A 21,468-nucleotide genomic window follows, 5' to 3' on the forward strand; every position below is an offset into this window, starting at 1 on the left:
GACCTGGGCTTGAGTCCTGGTCCTACAACCTATAGGCTGTGTGACCTTGGGCAAGTTTATCTGCCTCTCTGAGCCTCAGAGTCCCCTTGTCTGCCAAATGCAGTGATAGTACTTACTACCATCATTTTTTGTGAGGATTAAGTGCAATGATGTAAATCAAGTACCTTCATCCAGTGCCTGTCATATAGGAAGAGGAGAGATGCACACAAACATTGATGGTCTTGAAATGGGTGTTTTCTAGTTGTAGTGTAATTGCTTGTTCCTGTGTTTGACTTCCATTTTACACTGGTGGCTCCTGGAGGGCAGGAACTACATCCCCTTCATCTTCTATCCTGTTTCCTAGCCCAGTCCCTGACTCTGAGGAGGCATCACTGAGTGTTTCTTAAATATCTAGTTGGCACTTTGTTAATGAAATTCCCTCTGTGGGGTTCTTGGGATCTATAAAAAAAAAAACCCCAACTACAAGAGGGAAAGCAGACATGTAGGAGCCTCAGGCCTCTGTTTCCTCTAGAGAAACCCCTTACTTTTCGGCTTAGTAAGTCTTTCCTCCAGGGAGCCTTCTTTGATGCCTCCTCTGTGTTCCCACAGTGTCCTATGTGTCCCCCATCAGAGACCATACACTTTTCAAACCGCTGATCGCTCATTTCTCTCTCTCTCCCCGAATGAGGGGGTGTGGGGTGGAGTGAGCATCCTTTGTTTGTAGCTGGAACCCCAGCCTAGGGTCTGACACTCATGCAGCACATGTTTGTAGGAGGGACGTGTCCTATTTCCAGAGACCCATGGGCCGACATGCCACACTTAAGGAAATCTGCTTTTCCAGGGCTTCCGTTGTGTCTGGCTGCCCCACGCCCTGGTCCAGCCATCCTTATGCCGGAAGCAGAGCCAGGGTGATGGAGAACTCCTCTTCCCTGCATCCCATGAGCATGTTGTGGTTCTTGAACTGAACCCAACAAGGTGTCTGCCCTGTTTATTGCTGAGCGCGCCTTGGTCGGCCTCCCCGCTCATGTGTGGCTCAGGAGCTCTGTATAGCCATGTTCCAGTCCTTAATCTTCTCTTGGCGACACACTTGCTGGGCCTCGTTATAATTAACCACTTTCCTTCCTCAGGCTTTGCCAAAACTGAGATGGCTAATTCATTTCTGGCTTCTCGCCACTCCCGTGGAATGGTGGGCAAGAGTTGTAGCTCCCAGCGCTTGCTGCCCAGCCCTGCTTGGTTTGCCAGCCAGAAGAGCAACCACCGTTTGTCTACAAATAGAGGGAGCCCCAGTTGGACCCTGGTTGGCTGGCAGTTGCTTTATTTAAACTGTTTATCCCCCAGCGTGGGCAGAGCCTTGGGATCACTGCTGTAGCTCTGCCTTGGTTTCCTCATTTGTAAAACAAAGGGGTTGAACTTGACAGACAGGGAGAAGATGGGGTAGAAGTCAGGACTCTGGGTTCTGGAGTCAACCCGGGCCTAACCTAGGCCCTGCCACTCCCAGCTGTGGGACTTTGGGTAAGTTACTTCATCCCTCTGAGCTTCAACATTGCTCACCTGTAAAATGGGGAGAATAATGCTCACCTCCTGTGATGGTTGTGTAGATTCAGTGGGATAGTGAACACCCATATGGCCCTTATCAGGGCAGCTGGCGCATAGTAAATGCTCAGTAAATACTCTCATCAGCCATCTTTCCTTTCAGTGCCAACAATCTGTATTCCTGATGAAAAACGTTGTTATGTTGGGAGAGCTGTGGAGTGGAGCAATTTTAACAGACATTGCTTTTGTGTTTTAGGCCATGGCTGGCAAGATGATTAACCCCTCTGTATCAGTTTCCTAGGGCTGTCATAACAAATTACCATAAACTAGGTGGTTTAAAACAACAGAAATGTTTTCTTTATAGTTCAGGAGGCTGAAGAAGTCAGAAATCACAGGGCCATGCTCCCTCTGAAGGCTCTGGGGAATAATCCTTCCTCGCCAAGCTTCTGGTGGTTGCCAGCAATCCTTGGTATCCCTTGAGCTTGCAGCTGTATCACTCCAATTTTTGCCTCTGTTTTCACATGGCCATGTCCCTCTGTGTGTGTCTCTGCATCATATTGGATTTAGGGCCCACCCTAATCTAGTATGACCACATCTTAATGAATTACATCCGCAAAGACCCTAATTCCAAATAAGGTCACATTCTGAGGTTCTAAGTAGACACGAATTTTGAGGGCAACTGTTCAACCCAGTACGCTCTCCAAGGCTCACTTTCCTCCTCTGTGTGAAGATGATAATAGTAGCAATTTCATAAGGTTGTTGGAGTGATTAAATGAGACAATCTATGTAAATGTCATGGTAGGACACAATAGAATACATCAGGCCTGTGTAAGCACTGAGTCAGTGTAGATGCTGTGATGGAGATGGTGGCAAAGATGATGACAGTAATGGGAACAGTTCCATCCATGGACCCACCCTACATTGGTTAATCACTGGACACAGGGACATAGAATGTAGGCCAGGGCCTTGTCAGGAATTCTGAAGCCTTGGATAGGAGCCCCTGTTTCTTTTTGGCCTCAGCCACCTTGAATCCTCATCTGAGACTTAGCTCCTGGGAGGGCAGCTTGGAGAAGTAGAAAGACCTTGGGCTCTCAGAAGTCAGGGAAACCGATACCCTGTGTAACACTGCACAATTGTCTTTCCCTCTCCAGGCCTCAGTTTCCCTATCTGTAAAGTGGGAGAGGAGGTTTGAACTCAGTGTTAGATCAGAGCCTCTTCCAGCATTGAAGTTCCAGCACAGGACTCTGTGTCCCACCCCAATGGTAGTAGGTTACCAAGGGCCAGGAAAGGAGTCAGGAGCCTGGGAACACAGGGCAGCTTATCAGGTGTCATTCTGGGCCCATTTTCCTCATCTGGACAAGAAGAGAAGCCACTATGACATGAGTGTGCCAGGCAGTGTGCTAGGGACATCGTAGGCATGAACTCATCCCACACTCACCACACCCTCAAGAAGTAGGATGCTTATACCCACTTCACAGAGGAGCATACTGAGGCTCAGAGAAGTTAGAACCCACCCAAGGTCATAAAGTGAGAGGTAGAGCTGGGGCTTAAATCTAGGTGTGCCTGGTGCCAAAGTCCATGCTTCTCCTTGGCTGCGCTTTTACTGTATCAGTTTCCTAGAGCTGCTGTAACACATTAGCGTGAACTTAATGGCTTAAGACAACAGAAGGTTATCCTCTTAGAGTTCTGGAGGCCAGAAGTCCAAATAGTGTATTCAGGGCTGCACTCCCTCTGAAGGCCCTTGGGGCAAATCCTTCCTTTCCTCTTCAGCTTCTGGTGGCGCCAGCAGTCCTTGGCTTGTGACTGCATCACTCTTATCTCTAATCTCTGCTTCCATCTTCACATGGCCTTCTCTTCTCCCTGTGTGCTGTGTGTCTCTTACAAAGACACTTGTCATTAGAGTTAGGGCCCACCCATATAATCCAGGGTGGTCTCAAGATTCTTAACTTAATTACATATGTAAAGATCCTTTTGCCAAATAAGACCACGTTCACAGGTTCTGGGGGTTGGGACGTGGACTTGTCTTTTAGGGGCCACCATTCAACCCACTACAGTTATTAAAGCCTTGGTGGTGACAGTATCTGCTGGAGGTACAGGGAGCAGGGAATTTCTGGAACGGCTTAGAAGTAGAAAAGAGAGGGGGACTTCCCTGTTGGTCCAGTGGTTAAGACTCTGTGCTTCCACTGCAGGGGGTGCCAGTTTGATCCCTGCTCAGGGAACTAAGATCCTGCTTGCCGCTTGGTGCAAATAAAAAAAAAAGTAGGAGAGGAACAAAGTTGTGAGCTAGGGAGGCCAGTCTGGGGACCATGAGTGACAGGGGGTGTGGCTTAAGCTGGTGTTCCACCAGCAGTGATGTCAGTGAGGTAATAAATACACAAAAACCACATCTGAAAAAAAAAAAAGAAGAGAAAAACAAGTAAAAAAAGAAAAAAAAAAAAGAATCCTCCCCGCCCACCCCCATGCCACATCTGGGTATGGTGAATACAGCCAGCCACGGGGCGGAAACCTGAAAACTTGTCCACAGAGGCCACCCTTCCTATTGTGATGATGGCCTTTGCCTACAGGTGTCTACATTAATGACTTTGAGGTTATAGATCCCACAGAAAATGGATTTGGCCTTCCGTACTTGCCTGGAGAGATGGGACAAGGCCTGGCCTGAGAGCCTGTGATGTGATTTACCTTCATTATCTTGGGCCCTCCCTTAACCTAGAGGGTGGTATCATCTTTTTTTTTTTTTTTAATAAGTTTATTTATTTAATTTTTGGCTGCATTGGGTTTTTGTTGTTGTGCACAGGCTTTCTGTAGTTGTGGCGAGTGGGGGCTGCTCTTCGTTAAGGTGCGCGGCTTCTCACTGCAGTGGCTTCTCTTGTTGCGGAGCACAGGCTCTAGGCGCGTGGGCTTCAGCAGTTGTGGCGCACGGGCTTCAGTAGTTGTGGCACATGGACTCAGTAGTTGTGGTGCCTGGGCTTTGTTGCTCCACGGCATGTGGGATCTTCCCGGACCAGGGCTCAAACCCGTGTCCCCTGCATTGGCAGGTGGATTCTTAACCACTGCACCACCAGGGAAGCCCTGTGGTATCATCTTTACTCAGATAATCACACTCTTGAATGCATGAGGCCCAACCAAGATGAGGGCTCCAAGGAATGACTACACGGCGTGAGAAGGCAGCTCACCAACCGGCCAGAACCCCTAACACATACTGAGCACTTGTACTAACTCAGGTCTCATCATAGCTGGGTGAAGTGTGTACAGTTTTTTTTTTAAAATAAATTTATTTATTTTATTTATTTATTTTTGGCTGCATTGGGTCTTCGTTGCAGTGCACAGGCTTCTCATTGCGGTGGCTTCTCTCTTTGTGGAGCACGGGCTCTAGGAGCGTGGGCTTCAGTAGTTGTGGCACGCGGGCTCAGTAGTTGTGGCTCACGGGCTCTAGAGCGCAGGCTAGGTAGTTGTGGCACACGGGCTTAGCTGCTCCGTGGCATGTGGGATCTTCCTGGACCAGTGATCGAACCCGTGTCCCCTGCAATGGCAGACGGATTCTCAACCACTGTGCCACCAGGAAAGCCCCTGTGTACTGTTAATATCTTTATTTTCCAAGACGTGGAAGGGAAAAGGGTTAGGTTTAGATTCTGTGATTCTGTGAGCAGAACCAGGAAAAATGGTGCCAGGTGAGAAGGAGGCAGTTTTCACCTCAAATAAAACAAAGAACTTGTTATCCTGTGAGTGGTCCCAACAATAGGACTGTGCCTACAGGTGGTGAGTTCCCCGTCTCTGGATATACTCAAGGAGAAGCTGCGTAGCCATTTGTCTGGAGTGCCACAGAGGGAATGCCCTCACTGTGAAGTTTCCTTCTATCTCTGAGATTCTAGGAATTTTCCCCAAGGAAACCATCAGATATCCGTGTGCACAAAGATGTTTATCACACTATTATTTATAATAACAAAAAGGCAGAGACAACCTACATGTCTTTTAAAGGGGGATTTATTAAGTAACTGTATTCAGGAGCTTTAGTGTCTATAAGTGAGACTAGCTCTAGCCTGTAGTCTGTTTTTGTATGGTCCTTGGGCTAAAGACGGTTTTTACACTTTTAAAGGCTTGTTAAAAAAAAACCCAAAAAAACAGAAGAATATGCATCTAGGCCTACCAGATATCTAGGTCTACCAAGCCTAAAATATTTACTCTTTGGCTCTTTACAGAAAAAGCCTGTTGACCTCTAGACTAAAATAACAATCGGTCACCAAAAATTATATTAATTTGTATCTGTGGATATAGAAAGATGGTCACAGCATATTTTTGAGAAGAAAGAAACAGGTTATTTAATAATGTTAGAACCAGATCCCATTTATATAAAACAGGGCCTGTGTGTTTGCCTGTTGTCTGTTAATGATAGTCTGTACTATTGATGTTGGTTTTTAAATTTTCTTTATGAAGTGATTCTGTATTGTTTGGACCTTTTATAGTGAGCAGATGTTATTTCTGAGATCTCACAAAGCATTGGGGAATAAAATTAACTCTAAATGCTCCAGCAGTCCATGCTGTTTGGGACCAAATGAGTTTTGATCTAGGCTCAAGCATTTTGCTTGATTTGGTTCCTAAGGTGCAATAAGGTCGGTCAGACAGAGGGTTGGTGCTCTTAGCTTGTTGCTGTTGCTGTTATTGTTTGTAGGTCTCTTGCCCTGGCTTTGACTCCCATGAGCTCTTGTGCCTAAGAGGAAAAACAAAATACCCCTCAGTTTAGTTAAAAACAAATTAGCTGCTTTGGGTAAATGATCTGACAACATTTCCCTTTGCAGTGGCAGAGCTGAGTCACTGCAGATTCAGGGCAGACAGGGTCAGGCCCAGGTGTCCTTCAGGGGACCTGGGTTGGTCCAGGTTAAGGATAGAAGGGAGGAGGGGAGGAAGGGAGAGAGGGGGGAGGTGGGAGGAAGAGCTGTCCTAATTTGTCCCAAAGCTCTTGGGTCTGTGGCTGGTTAATTCCAAGAATCAGGGCTCCTGACTCTCTGTCCCACAGGGAGTCCTCCAGTAAAACACTATGTCCCCTCTGCACAGCATGATGGAGACACGGTTCCTGCCTTCAGGATGTCCCAGTCTAGAGTGGAGGACAGACACGTCTATGTTCATTCATTCAACAGATGCTTTTTTGTTTGTTTTCTTTTTTTTTTGGTTTTTTTGGCTGCGCCTGTAGGATCTTAGTTCCCCAACCAGGATTGAACCTGGGCCCCAGCAGTGAAAGTGCCGAGTCCTAACCACTGGACCACCAGGGAATTCCCTAACAGATGTGTTTTGAGCGCCTTCTCTGAGCTGGGCGCTGCTGGAAGTCCCAGGCACATAGTGGTGACCAAGACAATGCCACGCCTTCGGGACCTTATGTTTTCCTTGTCAAAGAGAATATGTGGGCTTCCCTGGTGGCGCAGTGGTTGAGAGTCCGCCTGCCGATGCAGGGGGCACAGGTTCGTTCCCCGGTCCGGGAGGATCCCACATGCCGCGGAGCGGCTGAGCCTGCGCGTCCGGAGCCTGTGCTCCACAACGGGAGAGGCCACAACATTGAGAGGCCTGCGTACCACGCAAAAAAAAAAAAGAATACGTGAGGGGCGCACAATTTGTGTCCTCAGGGGAGAAGCTGAAACTGAAGTCCAGAGGATAGGCGCCGGGGTCTCGGGGAAGAGCACAGGGTTTGAATCTCTGCTCAGCCTCTGACTGCAGCCATGGACAAGTTCCTTTACTGCTCTCTATAAATCGGGAATGATAAATACTGTCTACCCTGTAGGGGTGCTATAGGAAGATTAAATGATGTAAAATGCTTTCCCAGTGCCTGGCAGAGTCAATGTCCAACAACTGTTTATTATCCATTAAAAACACAAAACACAGGCGTAAGAAGTACATAGAACCATGCCTGAGAAAGACCTGGCACGTAGTTGTTGTACCACAATACTGGTCGCCACCCCCTTGTGACCAGAGGTGTACGTTTTGTTCTGAACTGACCTCTCCTCCTTGCCCCGCTGAGCCCTGTCACGGTGCCTGTGACATTGTTCTGTTGTTTATAAGTCTGTCTCTCCCCGACCCTGCCTGGGCTGTGAGCAGATTTTCTCCAAACCCTCGCAGGGTTGAGGAATGTGTGAAAACAGGCAAAGGCTCTGGAGGCAGCCCACCTCTGGACCAGTTCCCTCCCTTTGGTCCCGGCCTCCAGACTGGCCCCCTCCCCATGGCCAACGTGTGATAAGCTAGCGCAGGTGGCCGGTGGCGGGGGAACAGTGAACAGTGACGTACAGACTCAAGTGGTTATAAGTGTGGGCTCTGGAAACCAAGTCTGAGTTTGAATGCTGCCATTGTCACTTCCTAGCCGCGTGTCTTTGTATGAGCCGTCTAACTTAGCTCCTCTGTAGAATGGGGAGGTTCCATGCATGGTCTTAACACTCAGGGTTGCAGTGACGATGAAATGAAATCATGCATTCCCTGCTTTTGGCATAGTGCCTGGTACATGAAAGAAAAGACAGAGAATATTGCTTAAAGAAAACAAACGACCTGCCCAAAGCTGTTAGACCAGTCCCTGGTTTAACAGGGACTGTTAGAAAGGAGAGGCCATTTCAGCCTTCTTCTGGGCACCAGGCATTAAGATGTCAGCACGCTGCCCTGGCTTTGCCTGGGGGAGGAAATTCTTACTAGGAGCTTCCTTGTCGGTTGAGAAGCCCAGCTCTCCAGAGACCCAGGAGCGTGTGTGAATTTAATGTGGCCCGGGTTGTACGTCAGTCAGAGAACATGCCCAGTCGCCATCAAATTGAAGGAAAATGGATAGAGGTGGTTGTGTTCTTTCCTGCCAGGGGGGCCTGTTTGACAGATGACGGACTGGATTTAGGGCTCTGAAACCAACATGGTTGGCCACTTGGTGCTTCATATAAGGGTAGCCTCCGTGGGGTCTGAGAAGGATGGTTGGGAGCAAATTCCCCAGCAGCTATGGAATTCAAGATGAGCTTAAAGGGGATTTTGACCTAGAAGAAAACCAAAGAGCTTCCCAAGGCATTGCAGAGGCAGTAGAGTTCACCCCCAGGGTTAGGTCCGATCCATAGAGGATTGAATTCTATGAGAAAAAAAAGCAAAAATTATCAGGGGAAATAAACGCAAAAGGGCTGCTAATTCTTGTTTGTGTGCTGGCTAGTAAGCTAGACACTTTCACATGTGTTGGCTCCTAAGAATCATGATTACACTGAAATTACCAATGAGGGAAACAGCTTCAGAGAGGTGAAGTAATATATTTAAGATCACACAGCTAAGTATGTTGAGGAGCTAAGATCCAAATGGCCCTAAAGGACTCCCTCACCAAACTCTCTAGCTTAGAAAGCAGACACAGTGCGAGCACTTGATTATAGCCACAGCTTCTTTTTTGATAGCGGTACAATACACATAACATAAACTTTACCATTTTAACCGTTTTTAAGTGTACGGTTCACTGACGTTAAGTGCATTCACACTGTTGTGCAGCCATCACCACCATCCATCTCCAGAACTTTTTTTTTCATCTTCTCAAACTGAGGCTCTGTACCCATTAAATAATGACTCACCATTTCTCTTTTCCCCCAGCCCCTGGCAACCACCATTCTACTTTCTGCTGCTATGACTGACTAAGTACCTCATATGAGTGGAATCATAGAGGTTTTTGTCTTTTTGTGGGTGGCTTATTTCACTTTGCCCAATGTCCTTAAGGCTCATCTATGTTGTAACGGTGTCAGAATTTCCTTCCTTTTTAAGGCTGAATAATGTTCCATTGCATGTATAGACCACATTTTGTTTATCCATTCATTCGTCAATGGGTACCTTTTGGTTATTGTGAATGATGCTACTTTGAACATGGGTGTACAGATATCTCTTCAAGACCCTACTTTTAATTCTTTTGGATATATACCTGGAAGTGGAATTGCTGAACCATATAGCAATTCTATTTTCAATTTTTTGAGGAGTTGCCATGCTATTTTTCACAGTGGCTGCACCATTTTACATTCTCCCAACAGTGCACCAGGTTCTAATTTCTTCACATCCTCGTCAACAATTGTTATTTTCTGTTTTTGTTATTTTTTTAATAGTAGCCATCCTAAGTGGTATCTCATTGTGGTTTTGATTTGCATTTCTCTAATGGTTAATGATGTTGAGTATCTTTTTTTTAATAGTTTTGTAATATGATTTTTTAAAATTAATTAATTTTATTTATTTATTTATTTTTGGCTGTGGTGGGTCTTCGGTGCTGCTCGCAGGCTTTCTCTAGTTGTGGCGAGCGGGGGCTACTCTTCGTTGCAGTGCGTGGGCTTCTCATTGTGGTGGCTTCTCTTGTTGCGGAGCATGGGCTCTAGGCACGCGGGCTTCCGTAGTTGTGGCTTGCGGGCTCTAGAGCGCAGGCTCAGTAGTTGTGCTGCACGGGCTTTGTTGCTCTGCGGCATGTGAGAACTTCCCGGACCAGGGCTTGAACCCGTGTCCCCTGCATTGGCAGGTGGATTCTTAACCACTGCGCCACCAGGGAAGCCTGATGTTGAGTATCTTTTCATGTGCTTATTGGTCATTTGAATATCTTTAGAGAAATGTCTGTTCAAGTCCTTTACCCATATTTCAAATCTAGTTGTTTGCTTTTTTATTGTTGAGTTGTAGGAGTTCTTTATATATTCTGGATATTAACTCCTTATCAGATATGTGATTTGCAAATATTTTCTCCCATTCTGTGGATGGCCTTTTCACTCTGTTGATAGTGTCCTTTGATGCGTAAGAGCTTTGACTTTTTAATTTTAATAAATTTATTTATTTTATTCTTTTATTTTATTTTATTTTTTTAGCTGTGTTGGATCTTTGTTGCTGTGCGTGGCTTTTCTCAGGTTGCAGTGAGTGGGGGCTACTCTTCGTTGAGGTGCACAGGCTTCTCATTGCGGTGGCTTTTCTTGTTGCGGAGCATGGGCTCTAGGTGCATGGGCTTCAGTAGTTGTGGCATGCGGGCAGAGTAGTTGCAGCTCGTGGGCTCTAGAGTGCAGGCTCAGTAGTTGTGGCGCACGGGCTTAGTTGCTCCGTGGCATGTGGGATCTTCCTGGACCAGGGCTCTAACCCATGTCCCCTGCCTTGGCAGGCGGATTCTTAACCACTGGACCACCAGGGAAGCCCCAAGAGCTTTGACTTTTGATGTAGTCCAGTTTATCTATTTTTTCTTTTGTTGCCTATGCTTTTGGTATCATATCCCAGAAGTCACTGCCAAATCCAGTGTCACAAAACTTTCCCTCTATGTTTTCTTCTAAGAGTTTTATTGTTTTAGCTCTTACATTTAGGTCTTATATCCATTTTGAGTTAAGTTTTAAATATGGTATAATATAAGGGTCCAATGTCATATCTACAACTTTTTGAAATAGGAAAAAAAAAAAGGAATTAGAGACCAACAGTAGGATTTTGCGATGTGGGGAAATAAATAATTTATCTTCCTAGGAAATTCATTCTCTCACCCATTCTTGCTCTTCCCTACAACTAGCCTCCACACAGTAGTCAGAATGATCTTTTGAGAAACACACATAAATCAAACCACATCACTCCCCTGCCTAACAAGTACAGCAATTTGTTCAGTGTCTGCCCCCTCCCTGAGACCATAAATTTCAAGAAGTCAGACTGTCATCTTTACTCCTATATCCGTTACTCAGTGCCTGGCACATACCAGCTGCTCGATTAATACCTGTTGGATGAGTGAACAAACCTCAGCTTATAATAAGCTCACATTCCTTGACTTTTTGAAATATGGGGGAGGAAGGAAGTGGAGGAGGAAGGAAGGTAAAAATCATGGAGGGGCAGAATAGCAAAGTCATTACCAGGTGTTGGCACTAGACTTCCTGAGTTAAATACCAGCTCTGCCACTTAGTGGCCATGTGACCTTGGGCAAAATCACTTCATCTCTTGTGTCTCAGTTTATGTTCTTTAAGGTATGGCAACACATATTTGGATGATGAAAAGCAATTCAGAGAGGAGGAACAGGCTAAGAAGGGGTGAGATGTGGGGCTGAAAACAGGGGCAGGGAATTGATTACCTATAGAGAGAGCAGTGAGACCCTTAGTCCCCCATCCCTTGTACCCTGCACAGCCAGGTGGCCACCCCTCCACTCTGCAGGAGGTCAGGGTTTTTTTCCTTGGAGAAGTTAACCTGGACGAACTGAACTTGGGACCAGTAGACACAGAAAGGGTCAGAGTGAGATAGCAAAGGAAAACATGGAGGTTTCCCAGACCCCTTCTCCAGCTCTGCTACCAGAATCCTGACAGCCAGAAGTGTGCTCCCCAGACAGGAAATGGGAGAATTCTCTTCTGAAGACCCCAAAGAAGAGACCTACAGACACTGATATTTAAATATTCCTAGTGTAAAAGCCAGATCTTCATTCAATCCCCGTAGAACGAAGCACACCAGTTGACAGCCCCCCACCCCAAGAGCTATCAATTAGTTAATTAGTGCTTCGTTCAAAGACCAACCTTTTGTCACATGTCACCGGATATTTGAAGGAAGTCTCCAGGATAAAAGAGGGAAGCCAAAGCAGACAAATAAAGAAAAATGTTTGAAGCAGATAGACAATGCAGAGAGCAGAAGAAAATACAAAACAAAAAATTATTAGCATCCTCAGAGAGAGTAGAGAAGATATTATATCCATGAAATAAGATGCTATAAATGCTATATAAAAAGGAACAATAAGAGAAGAAAGTGCACTGGGAAAATAAAACATGAGAGACAAAACAAAGTTTAAAAAAAGTCAGTAGAGGGGCTTCCCTGGTGGCACAGTGGTTAAGAATCCGCCTGCCAATGCAGGGGACACGGGTTCAAGCCCTGATCCGGGAAGATCCCACATGCCACGGAGCAACTAAGCCCCTGTGTCACAACTACTGAAGCCTGCACACCTAGATCACGTGCTCTGCAACAAGGGAAGTCACCACACTGAGAAGCCCACGCACCGCAACGAAGAGCAGCCCCCGCTCGACACAGCTAGAGAAAGCCCGCGTGCAGCAACGAAGACCAAACACAGCCAAAAATTAAATAAATAAATAAATAAATAAAAAGTTAAAAAAAAAAAAAGTCAGTAGAAAGGTTGAGAGGTAATGAAAAGGAAATTTCCCAGAAGATGTGCCAAAAAGATGGAAAATAAAAAAGATAAGAAAATTAGATGATCAATCCAGGGGACCCAATATCTGACTACCAGATTGTCCAGGGATTCCAGAGAAAGCAGAGGGGAGGAAGTGATCAAAGAAATGATGAGAGGACATTGTATACTGAAGGGCATAAACCTGAGACTGAGAAGACCTAATAAAAATGAAAAAGAGCCATCCTAAGGCACATCATCACAAATGTCAGAATACTGGGAATAAAAAGAAGGTCCTAAAAATTTCAGGGGTGGGGAGGACAGATTACATACACAACATCAGGAATCAGAATCGTTTCAGATACCTCAGTGACAACACTAGAAACTAGAAGATGAGGGAGCCATGCCTTCAATTTTCTGAGGGAAAATGATTTCCAATCTACTCTTTTATGTAGAATGAATGAAATCAGAAGTGAGGATAGAAGAAGGACATTTTCAGACATGCAAGGGTGTAAAATTTTTGCTTCCTATGTGCCCTTTCTTAGGAAGTGACTAGAGGTTATGCTCCACTAAAATAAGGGCATAAACCAAGATAAGAAGACTTGTAACCCAGGAAACAGGTGTGCAGCTTGTCTAGAAAGCAACCAGTCCCAGATTGAAAGGGGAGGAGGGAAGCTCCAGGAAGTGGATTCACTAGAAAAACAAAAGGAACTGATAGATTATGTGACTGCATGGAAAAGGCATTTTATGGATCTGCTGGAGTGTTTGGAGAGATTTATCAATATGGACCCAGAACTAAGCAAATGAAAAAAAAGAGGCAATTATTAACTCCAGGAAAAACAAAAATCAGTACTAGAAAATAAATGTAACTATAGTATACCATTTGGCTCAGTGGACAGTATCTACAAAGTCATAAGAATGTAAACCCTGTGGGGCTTCCCTGGTGGCTCAGTGGTTAAGAATCCACCTGTCAATGCAGGGGACATGGGTTCAAGCCCTGGTCCCACATGCCACAGAACAACTAAGCCTGTGCGCCACAACTACTGAGCCTGCACTCTAGAGCCCTCGAGCCACAACTACTGAGCCCGTGAGCCACAACTACTGAAGCCCGCACGCCTAGAGCCCGTGCTCCGCAACCAGAGAAGCCACCACAATGAGAAGCCTGTGCACCGCAATGAGGAGCAGCCACCCCCCCGCCGCAACTAGAGAAAGCCTGCACACACCAACGAAGACCCAACACAGCCTAAAATGAAAATTTAAAAAAAAAAAGCTTAAAAGAAAAAAAAAGAATATAAACCCTGAAAAAAAGTAAACCTTGAATACCAATTTAGCTAAAAATTTTGAAATTATGGTAGAACTATATTGGGAGGATGGAGAGGGGAAGTTGTGTAGTGTAAGAGAGTTAATCCTCATCCACCATATTAGAGAGTTGTGGAGGACCTTAGTAGTGTTCACTAATATTTGGTTCTCCCTCCTTCTGGGCACTTCTCAGCCCCTTGCAATTGGGTGGGGCCATATAACTAGTTCTGGTCAGTCAGCTTCAGGTGAAAGTACTGTCTTGCAGCTAGAATGAAGCTTAGATGACCCTGTGGCTGTCGCTTCTCCCTCTGTGGTGACCAAGGAGGCCTCGGGTTAAGATAGCAGAGCCACAAGCTTGAAGCAGGCTGGAATTGCCTCATGGAATACGGTTGTGCTGGAGACACTGAATGGATTCTGCAAGGGTAAGAAATAAAGCTTTTTTGTGTGTTAAGCCACTGAGATTTTGGGATTGCCTGTTACTGCTGCATAGCCTGGCTTAACCGAATACAAACTTCAACAGATCCTGTCTAAAATAGATACATCAAGAAATAGACATTTAAGCATACTATTTAGAATTCTGGAGATAATCACTAGAAAAATAATTTAAAACATTAAAAGTGGTTGCCTCTGGTGAGCAGGACAGAGAAGTGAGGATGGGGTAGGGCAGAGGGGCAAGTGTTTTCATTATAGTACTATAACACTAGGTAATTGTATTACATTGGCAGAAACCACATCTATGCGGTTTGGAAGGATTCCTGCCAAACCATCACAGTGGCTGTCTCTTAGTAGGGAGGGCTTGCTAGAATGAACGAGCATCTGAGGGAACCACAGATTGTGGCTGGATGTGATGGGCAGGCACAGTGGGAAAGGAGGCTACCCAGATGGAATGCCAGTGTGAGGACTTTGGTTTTTATCCAGATGGCAGTGGGGAGCCATGCAAGGATCGTAAGCGGTAGAGTCGAATCTGCCTGTGAAAATCTACCTTTTCATGTGGAGGATGAAGTGTGGGGCAGGGAGCCTGCTGTGATGGTTCCCGTGAGAACCGAGGAGGCTTGGACCAAGACATCTGTACCACTAATGTCTACTGAGAGCCTGCTATTGGCCAGGTACCATTAGTAGGCCTGGCGATACAGCAGCGAACGAGATGGGCAAAGTGCCCTGCCTTCAGGGTGGTGGTTCGTGCTCTAAAGGAGAATGAAGCAGCATAAAGAGAGGGAAGAGAGGGTACTTAAGATAGAGAGGGCAGGGCAGCTTCTCTGAGGAGGAGATATTTGAGTAGAGTCCGGAATTAAGTGAAGGAACAAGCCAGGCAAAATTTGGAGGATGAGGGTTCCAGGCTGAGCGAGCAGCAGTCTGGAGGCCCTGAGGTGGGATGGGCTTGATGTGTCCAAGGAACAGCAGAGAGGCCGGGATGCGGGGTGGGGGGCACGTCCATCAGGGGGAAGGTTCTGGAAGCTGAGACCCAAGAGGTGGTCAGGGCCAGTTTGTGGAATGTGGAGGAACTTTGGGGAGCCCCTATGGGGCTGAGAGCCAGAGAGTGGCAGGATTTGTCTGAGGAGGTGAAGAGGACGGGGCTTGACAGCCGGTGAGCCGTGGGAGTGGTGGGGGGGCCTGTGGCGAGAGGTCTCCCTCTCCCTCTGCTGGGGCCCCGCCTGCCAGAGTCGGCCGTGCCTCAGCCCTGCCTGGACCAGCTATAGCAGCTTCATCACCCACTTCCCAGCGTCCCAGCCCCCTCTGGGAATTGAAGGATCCTTCCCAAATCAAAATAGCAGGCAAAGAACAGCCTCTGATTGTTCTGCGCAAAAGAAGTGAAATTAGACAAGTCAGCTGCGGGATTGAGGCGGCCTCCCACACAGCTGTTCCTGCACCCGCTGAAGGCGGACTTCCCGAGACTTGCAGTTCTGCTGTCTGCGAGCAAAACTTTTTGCTTCTCCAGCCCAGGGCAGATAGTTATTTTGGGAGGGAGTGGGACAGATGCTGGCCCTGGAGGACCATGAAGGAGTCAATTTTTTTTTTTTAACCAAAAAAATCAGTCACTTCATGAAGGAACAGCCTTAGCTGATATGAGTTTGTTCAGTCATTCAGAGCACACTGGGTGTGCTCATCCTGGGTGCCCCGGGCTTGGCATGGTGTCAGGGGGATTCCGGCCCGGAGGAGTAGAGGCACACAGCGTGCTTCCACCCTTGGTGGAGGGTGGAGAGAGCACTGTCTGGGAGCCGGGAGGTCAAGTTCTCACCTTGGTTCTGCCGCTGTCGCCCTGTGACCTTGGGTCAGTTTCCCATCTCTCCCCGGTGTGGGCTTTAGGCTACATATTGTTTCTCAAACTAAACTCCGTGAGAATCGTGTGTGTATGTGTGTGTGCGTGTGTGTGTGTGTGTGTGTGTGTGTGTGTGTGTGTGTGTGGTGTCTTGTTAAAGATGAAGATTCCCAGGCCTGAATTCCAGAGATTAAGATTGAGAAGGGGACTTCCCTGGTGGTCCAGTGGTTAATACTCTGTGCTTCCAATGCAGGGGGCATGGGTTCGATCCCTGGTCGGGGAGCAAAGATCCCACATGCCGCACATGGCCCCCCTCCAAAAAAAAATATTGAGAAGGTCTGGGGTGGGGGTCCAAGAATTTGCACTTCTCACAGGCTCTTCCGGTAATCCCTTTGGGAGTCCTTGGACCACACGGTAGCAAAATCACTTCCCGTCAATCTCTCAGGGCTCTTCGTGCTCTGAAATTTGAGGAGTTCCTCCTGCAACCCTTCCCTGGGTTTCTCAGATCATTCCAGGGGCATGAAAGGCATCCTTACCCCTGCCTCAGTGTGCATGTGTTTCTGCGATGATCACACTGCATGGGGATGGTCTATTTCAGTGTATTTAGCCTCCTCCAGGCTATCCAGTGCCCAGCCCAGGCCCTGGTATGGAGGCGTTGTGACTATAAATGTTGGCCCGACAAGGGGTCAGCTATAGTGCAGGCAGCTGGGTGGCAGCGTAGAGCATGGAGGGACGTTGCAGAACTCTGGGTGCCCAGCTTGTTGCAGACATCTGGCTTGGACACTTGGGCTCATGCCCTGGGTCAGATGTGTGACTCTGTCACCTGCTCCCCTTCCCCACAGCTGGATGAGTCCAGCTACCTGGGGATAAGATGGTCTGGATGGGACCATAGACTGGGAGCTCTGGTCTACCATGGAGAATATCCAGGCGGTGTAAGGCCCCAGCCAGTTTGCCCCGGCTTCCTTGGAGCTGGCTAGTCATATTCCCAAAAGGCCAGATCAGTGGCAGAGGCCAGAGGGTCAGGTCACACTGGTCTAGCCCCCAGCTTCACTCTTATATATGAAGAATAATAACAGCTATCACATACTGAGCACTTACCATGCTTTGAGCTCAGTGCTAAATGTTATATCATCTCATTAAATTTTATAACAACCCTGTGAGGTTGGTAAAAGTATCACCCTTTTTGTTACAGTTATGGACACTGAGGCTTAGGGAATTCACGTTACTAGTCTAGAGTCACTCAGCTAATAAATAGTAGAGGCAGAATTAGGACCTAGACCTGTTTTCCTCTGGAGCCCAGCTTTATCTTTAACCATATTGCTTAGAACCCCTGGGAAGATAAGGGTTTTTCCTCCAGTACCTCCTGCCAAAGTTACCCCCTGCCAGAGAACTCCTTTTGCATCTGTTATAGTGGAAAGGAGCGATGCTGAATCAGATAGTTCAGGGTTCTAGTCCCACTTCTGCCCCTGACCTTTTGTGTGATCTTTGGCAAGTCATTTCCCTCCCTGAGTTTCACGTGAAACTGAAATCTGGGAAATGGAAAAATTACAAATGCACTTCCTTTTAAGGTACACTAAGTTGAAGACGGCCACCAACATCTACATCTTCAACCTGGCCTTGGCAGACGCACTGGCCACCAGCACACTGCCCTTCCAGAGTGCCAAGTACCTGATGGAGACGTGGCCCTTTGGGGAACTGCTCTGTAAGGTTGTGCTCTCCATCGACTACTACAACATGTTTACCAGCATCTTCACGCTCACCATGATGAGTGTCGACCGCTATATTGCCGTCTGCCACCCTGTCAAGGCCCTGGACTTACGCACACCCGCCAAGGCCAAGCTGATCAACATCTGCATCTGGGTCCTGGCCTCGGGTGTTGGTGTACCCATCATGGTCATGGCCGTGACCCGCCCCCGGGGTGAGTGAGGGAGGGAGACTTGGTACAGGTCACTGACCACAGGAGGCGGCTCACGGGCCTCCGTGGGTTTGCAGGCCACTTACCAGGGTGGGTGTAAGTGGCTCACCAATGGAAGTATGGGTTGCTGATCAATGAAAGTGTGGATGGCTGGCCAGTGGGACTGTGAATAGTCAACCAATGGGAATCTGAATGGTGGACTGTTGTGAGGATGAATGACTGGTCGGTGGTCATATGGGTAGCTGGCCAAAGGAAGTTTATAAATGGGAATACAGATGGCTAGATGTGTGGATGACTGACCTTTAGGGAGATGGATGGATAGCCGGTGGGGTGAGGGTGTCACTGACCAGTGAGCAGTGCAGGCCACAAGATCTGCAATCCCATCCCAAATTCCCTTCCACCCCGTTGACCCAGATGACCAAAGCAAGGCCTAGAGAATGGCCTGCACAGAATAACAGGTGCATTTTCTCAGAGTAAAATGGTAATTAGTACAGTGACCACCTGTATCAGTCAGGATGGCTGCTGTAACAATCTCCAAAGCTCCAAGGCTTAACACAGTAGAAGTTTCTCACTCACATCGCAATCCAATGTGAGTAAGCGGAGGAGGGGCCCTATTCCACACAGTCATTCAGGGATCCAGGCTCCAAATGATGGTTTTGGAAGCAGTGTGCTGGCATCTGGCCAGCAGATGAACATGGGAGTGGTGAGAAAGCACAACCACTTTTAAATGTCAGGGCACATCACTTCCTAGTGATGGCTGGTCACATGACCCCTACTTGATGTAAGTGGGAAAAGTAGTTTAGCAGGGTGCCAAAGACACTGGTCACTAACCTATCTGAGCCACACTCTATCATGGAGTGTTGAAAAGATTAAATGAGGTTGTATGTGTAAAAGACTTAGGACAAGGCCTGGCTGATTGCCAAGGCCCAATAAGTAGCAGCTATCAGAATGATTAAGCCTGTGAGATAGACAAGGCAGGGACTCTTACTTCCATAGGACCAAAAGAAAATAGAATCAGAGAGGTCAGGTGGTTTACTTAGGGTCACAAAGCCAGACATTTGGTAGAATCTGGCCTAGAGCCCAAGGTTCCTGCCCCCATATCTGTTGCTCCTTTTGGCTGCTGGGGTGAAGGTTTGTGCTGTGGTAGGAGAGGGAACAGGCTTGGTGGGAGGTTTCTTGGCCACCCTCCACTCTCACAAGGGTAGAGCTCCTGGTGCCTTATATAGTCTCTGTGTGATTAGACTTGAGTCACCAACTGGGCCCCATTCCTCACTGTCAGCCTTCAGTTTACAGGCCATTAACTGCAGCCCTGCTGGGGCCAGGCCAGATGGGCCCCCTCATCCCCAACCCCCCCCACACACACACACTCTCTTACACATACACATACACTCCCCCAGTGTGTGTCATTGGCACTCAGTTCCGTAAGCCACTTGCTGTGTGACCTTGGACAAGTGCTGTTCCTCTCTGGGCCTGCTTCTGCCATCTGTACAATGAAGTCCTTGGGTTCAGTCATTGGTGGGGGTCCTGCCAGCCTGATGTCCTGTGGACCCACTCTGTCTGTGGATCCCAGCCCTTTTCTTAACAACTCTCAGGCTCCAAGTCCACTGGGTGGGTCCTCAGATTCCAGAATCCCAAGAGGTCCTGGAAGTCCCCTGGGCCAGCCTCAGCCCTGTATCTGAATCCCATAACATCCCCTGAGGTGCTCATCCAGCCCAAGCCCACGATCCTGGAACAGGGAGCTCACTCCATCCTAGGTGCCCCTCTTATCTTTGGACAAGTGTGGCAGTCAGAAAGTTCTTGACATTAAGCTGACATCTGCCTCCTTGGCCCTAGCTCTGACCTCCGGACTCCCACACGTTTCTGCTCCTCGGCCCTGTGAGTGCACCAAGTGCTTGAACCCCACTATGCTAAATGCTTTCCATGCCATGGCCCATTTAATCCTCACAACAGCCCTATGAGTTTAGGTACCGTTGTTAGTCCCACTTTATGGGAGCTCTGATAGAGGTTCAATATTTTGCCCAAGGCCACATCACACAGCAGGGCCTAAGTCCTGCTCTTTTTTTTTTTTTTGTGGTACGTGCCTCTCACTGCCGCGGCCTCTCCCGTCGCGGAGCACAGGTTCCGGATGCGCAGGCCCAGCAGCCATGGCTCACGGGCCCAGCCGCTCGGCGGCATGCGGGATCCTCCCGAGCCGGGGCACGAACCCGTGTCCCCTGCATCGGCAGGGGGGGGCCCCCCCACCCCGCCCCCCCGGCGCCCCACTGCGCCACCAGGGCGCCCTGAGTCCTGCTCTTAACTCATGCTCTCTAAGTCAATCCTAGCGATATTTTCCCCATTGGAGCTACTTCGGAAATGTGGGGGGTATTTTCAGTTATCATAACGACCTTCATTTAGTGGGCTTGGGCTAAATTATATCATTATCATTATATCACTGCTGCCCATGTACATAGAGGCTGATAAAGGGACTGGGAGAGAATATAGAAAGCAGACCTCCTAGGTTAGGGCCAATCCTGCTGAGGTCTTGAAGGATGAGTAGGAGTTCACCAAGTGCAGAAGTGATGGAGGACATTCTGGGTAGAAGAATCACCCTGAGAAAAGGCCAGGAGGAGGCAGTGGGGCTTGACTAAGCCGAGAAGGGTGGGTGAGCAGGGAGACAATGTCCTTAGGCCCACGAGCCCCTCACCCACTGTCTTTCCTTGTTTCCCCGGCCCAGACGGGGCAGTGGTGTGCATGCTCCAGTTCCCCAGCCCCAGCTGGTACTGGGACACGGTGACCAAGATCTGCGTGTTCCTCTTCGCCTTCGTTGTGCCCATCCTCGTCATCACCGTCTGCTACGGCCTGATGCTGCTGCGCCTGCGCAGCGTGCGCCTGCTCTCTGGCTCCAAGGAGAAGGACCGCAGTCTGCGGCGCATCACGCGCATGGTGCTGGTGGTAGTGGGCGCCTTTGTGGTGTGCTGGGCCCCCATCCACATCTTCGTCATCGTCTGGACGCTGGTGGACATCGACCGCCGCGACCCGCTCGTGGTGGCCGCGCTGCACCTGTGCATCGCGCTCGGTTACGCCAACAGCAGCCTCAACCCCGTGCTCTACGCCTTCCTTGACGAGAACTTCAAGCGCTGCTTCCGCCAGCTCTGCCGCACGCCTTGCGGCCGCCCGGAACCCGGCAGCTTCGGCCGCGCCCGCGAAGCTACGGCCCGCGATCGGGTCACCGCCTGCATCCTGCCCGACGGTCCCGGCGGTGGTGCCGCCGCCTGACCCCGCCGGGCCGGCCCGCCGCGCACCCATCCGGAGTGACCCGGCGGCGGTCATGCCGAGTTCTAATGGGGGCGGGGGCCACGACGCGGAGTGGGGCGGAAGGGGGCCGCTGGTCTGGAGGTGGGGCCCCTGCAGTGGGGTGGACCTCTGGTCTGGGGAAGG

The 21,468-nt window shown here is 48.5% G+C and overlaps 1 protein-coding gene and 1 non-coding gene across 2 annotated transcripts in view; one reads left to right on the forward strand and one right to left on the reverse strand.

The window, feature by feature from the left end:
• Window positions 1–21,408, forward strand: part of OPRD1 (opioid receptor delta 1) — a 36,683-nt gene extending 15,275 nt beyond the window's left edge. The window contains exons 2-3 of the mRNA XM_007461817.1: window positions 17,705–18,054; window positions 20,765–21,408. Of these exons, the coding sequence (XP_007461879.1) occupies window positions 17,705–18,054; window positions 20,765–21,306 (892 nt within the window). The 3' untranslated portion in view covers window positions 21,307–21,408. The remainder of the gene's footprint in view (window positions 1–17,704; window positions 18,055–20,764) is intronic.
• On the reverse strand, window positions 6,706–6,776 carry TRNAE-UUC (transfer RNA glutamic acid (anticodon UUC)). Its single transcript has one exon. It is a non-coding gene; the product is annotated as a tRNA-Glu (tRNA).
• Window positions 21,409–21,468: the final 60 nt, after the last annotated feature.

Source organism: Lipotes vexillifer, unplaced genomic scaffold, assembly GCF_000442215.2.
Source record: "Lipotes vexillifer unplaced genomic scaffold, Lipotes_vexillifer_v1.1 scaffold699, whole genome shotgun sequence".
Taxonomy (NCBI): Eukaryota; Metazoa; Chordata; class Mammalia; order Artiodactyla; family Lipotidae; genus Lipotes; species Lipotes vexillifer.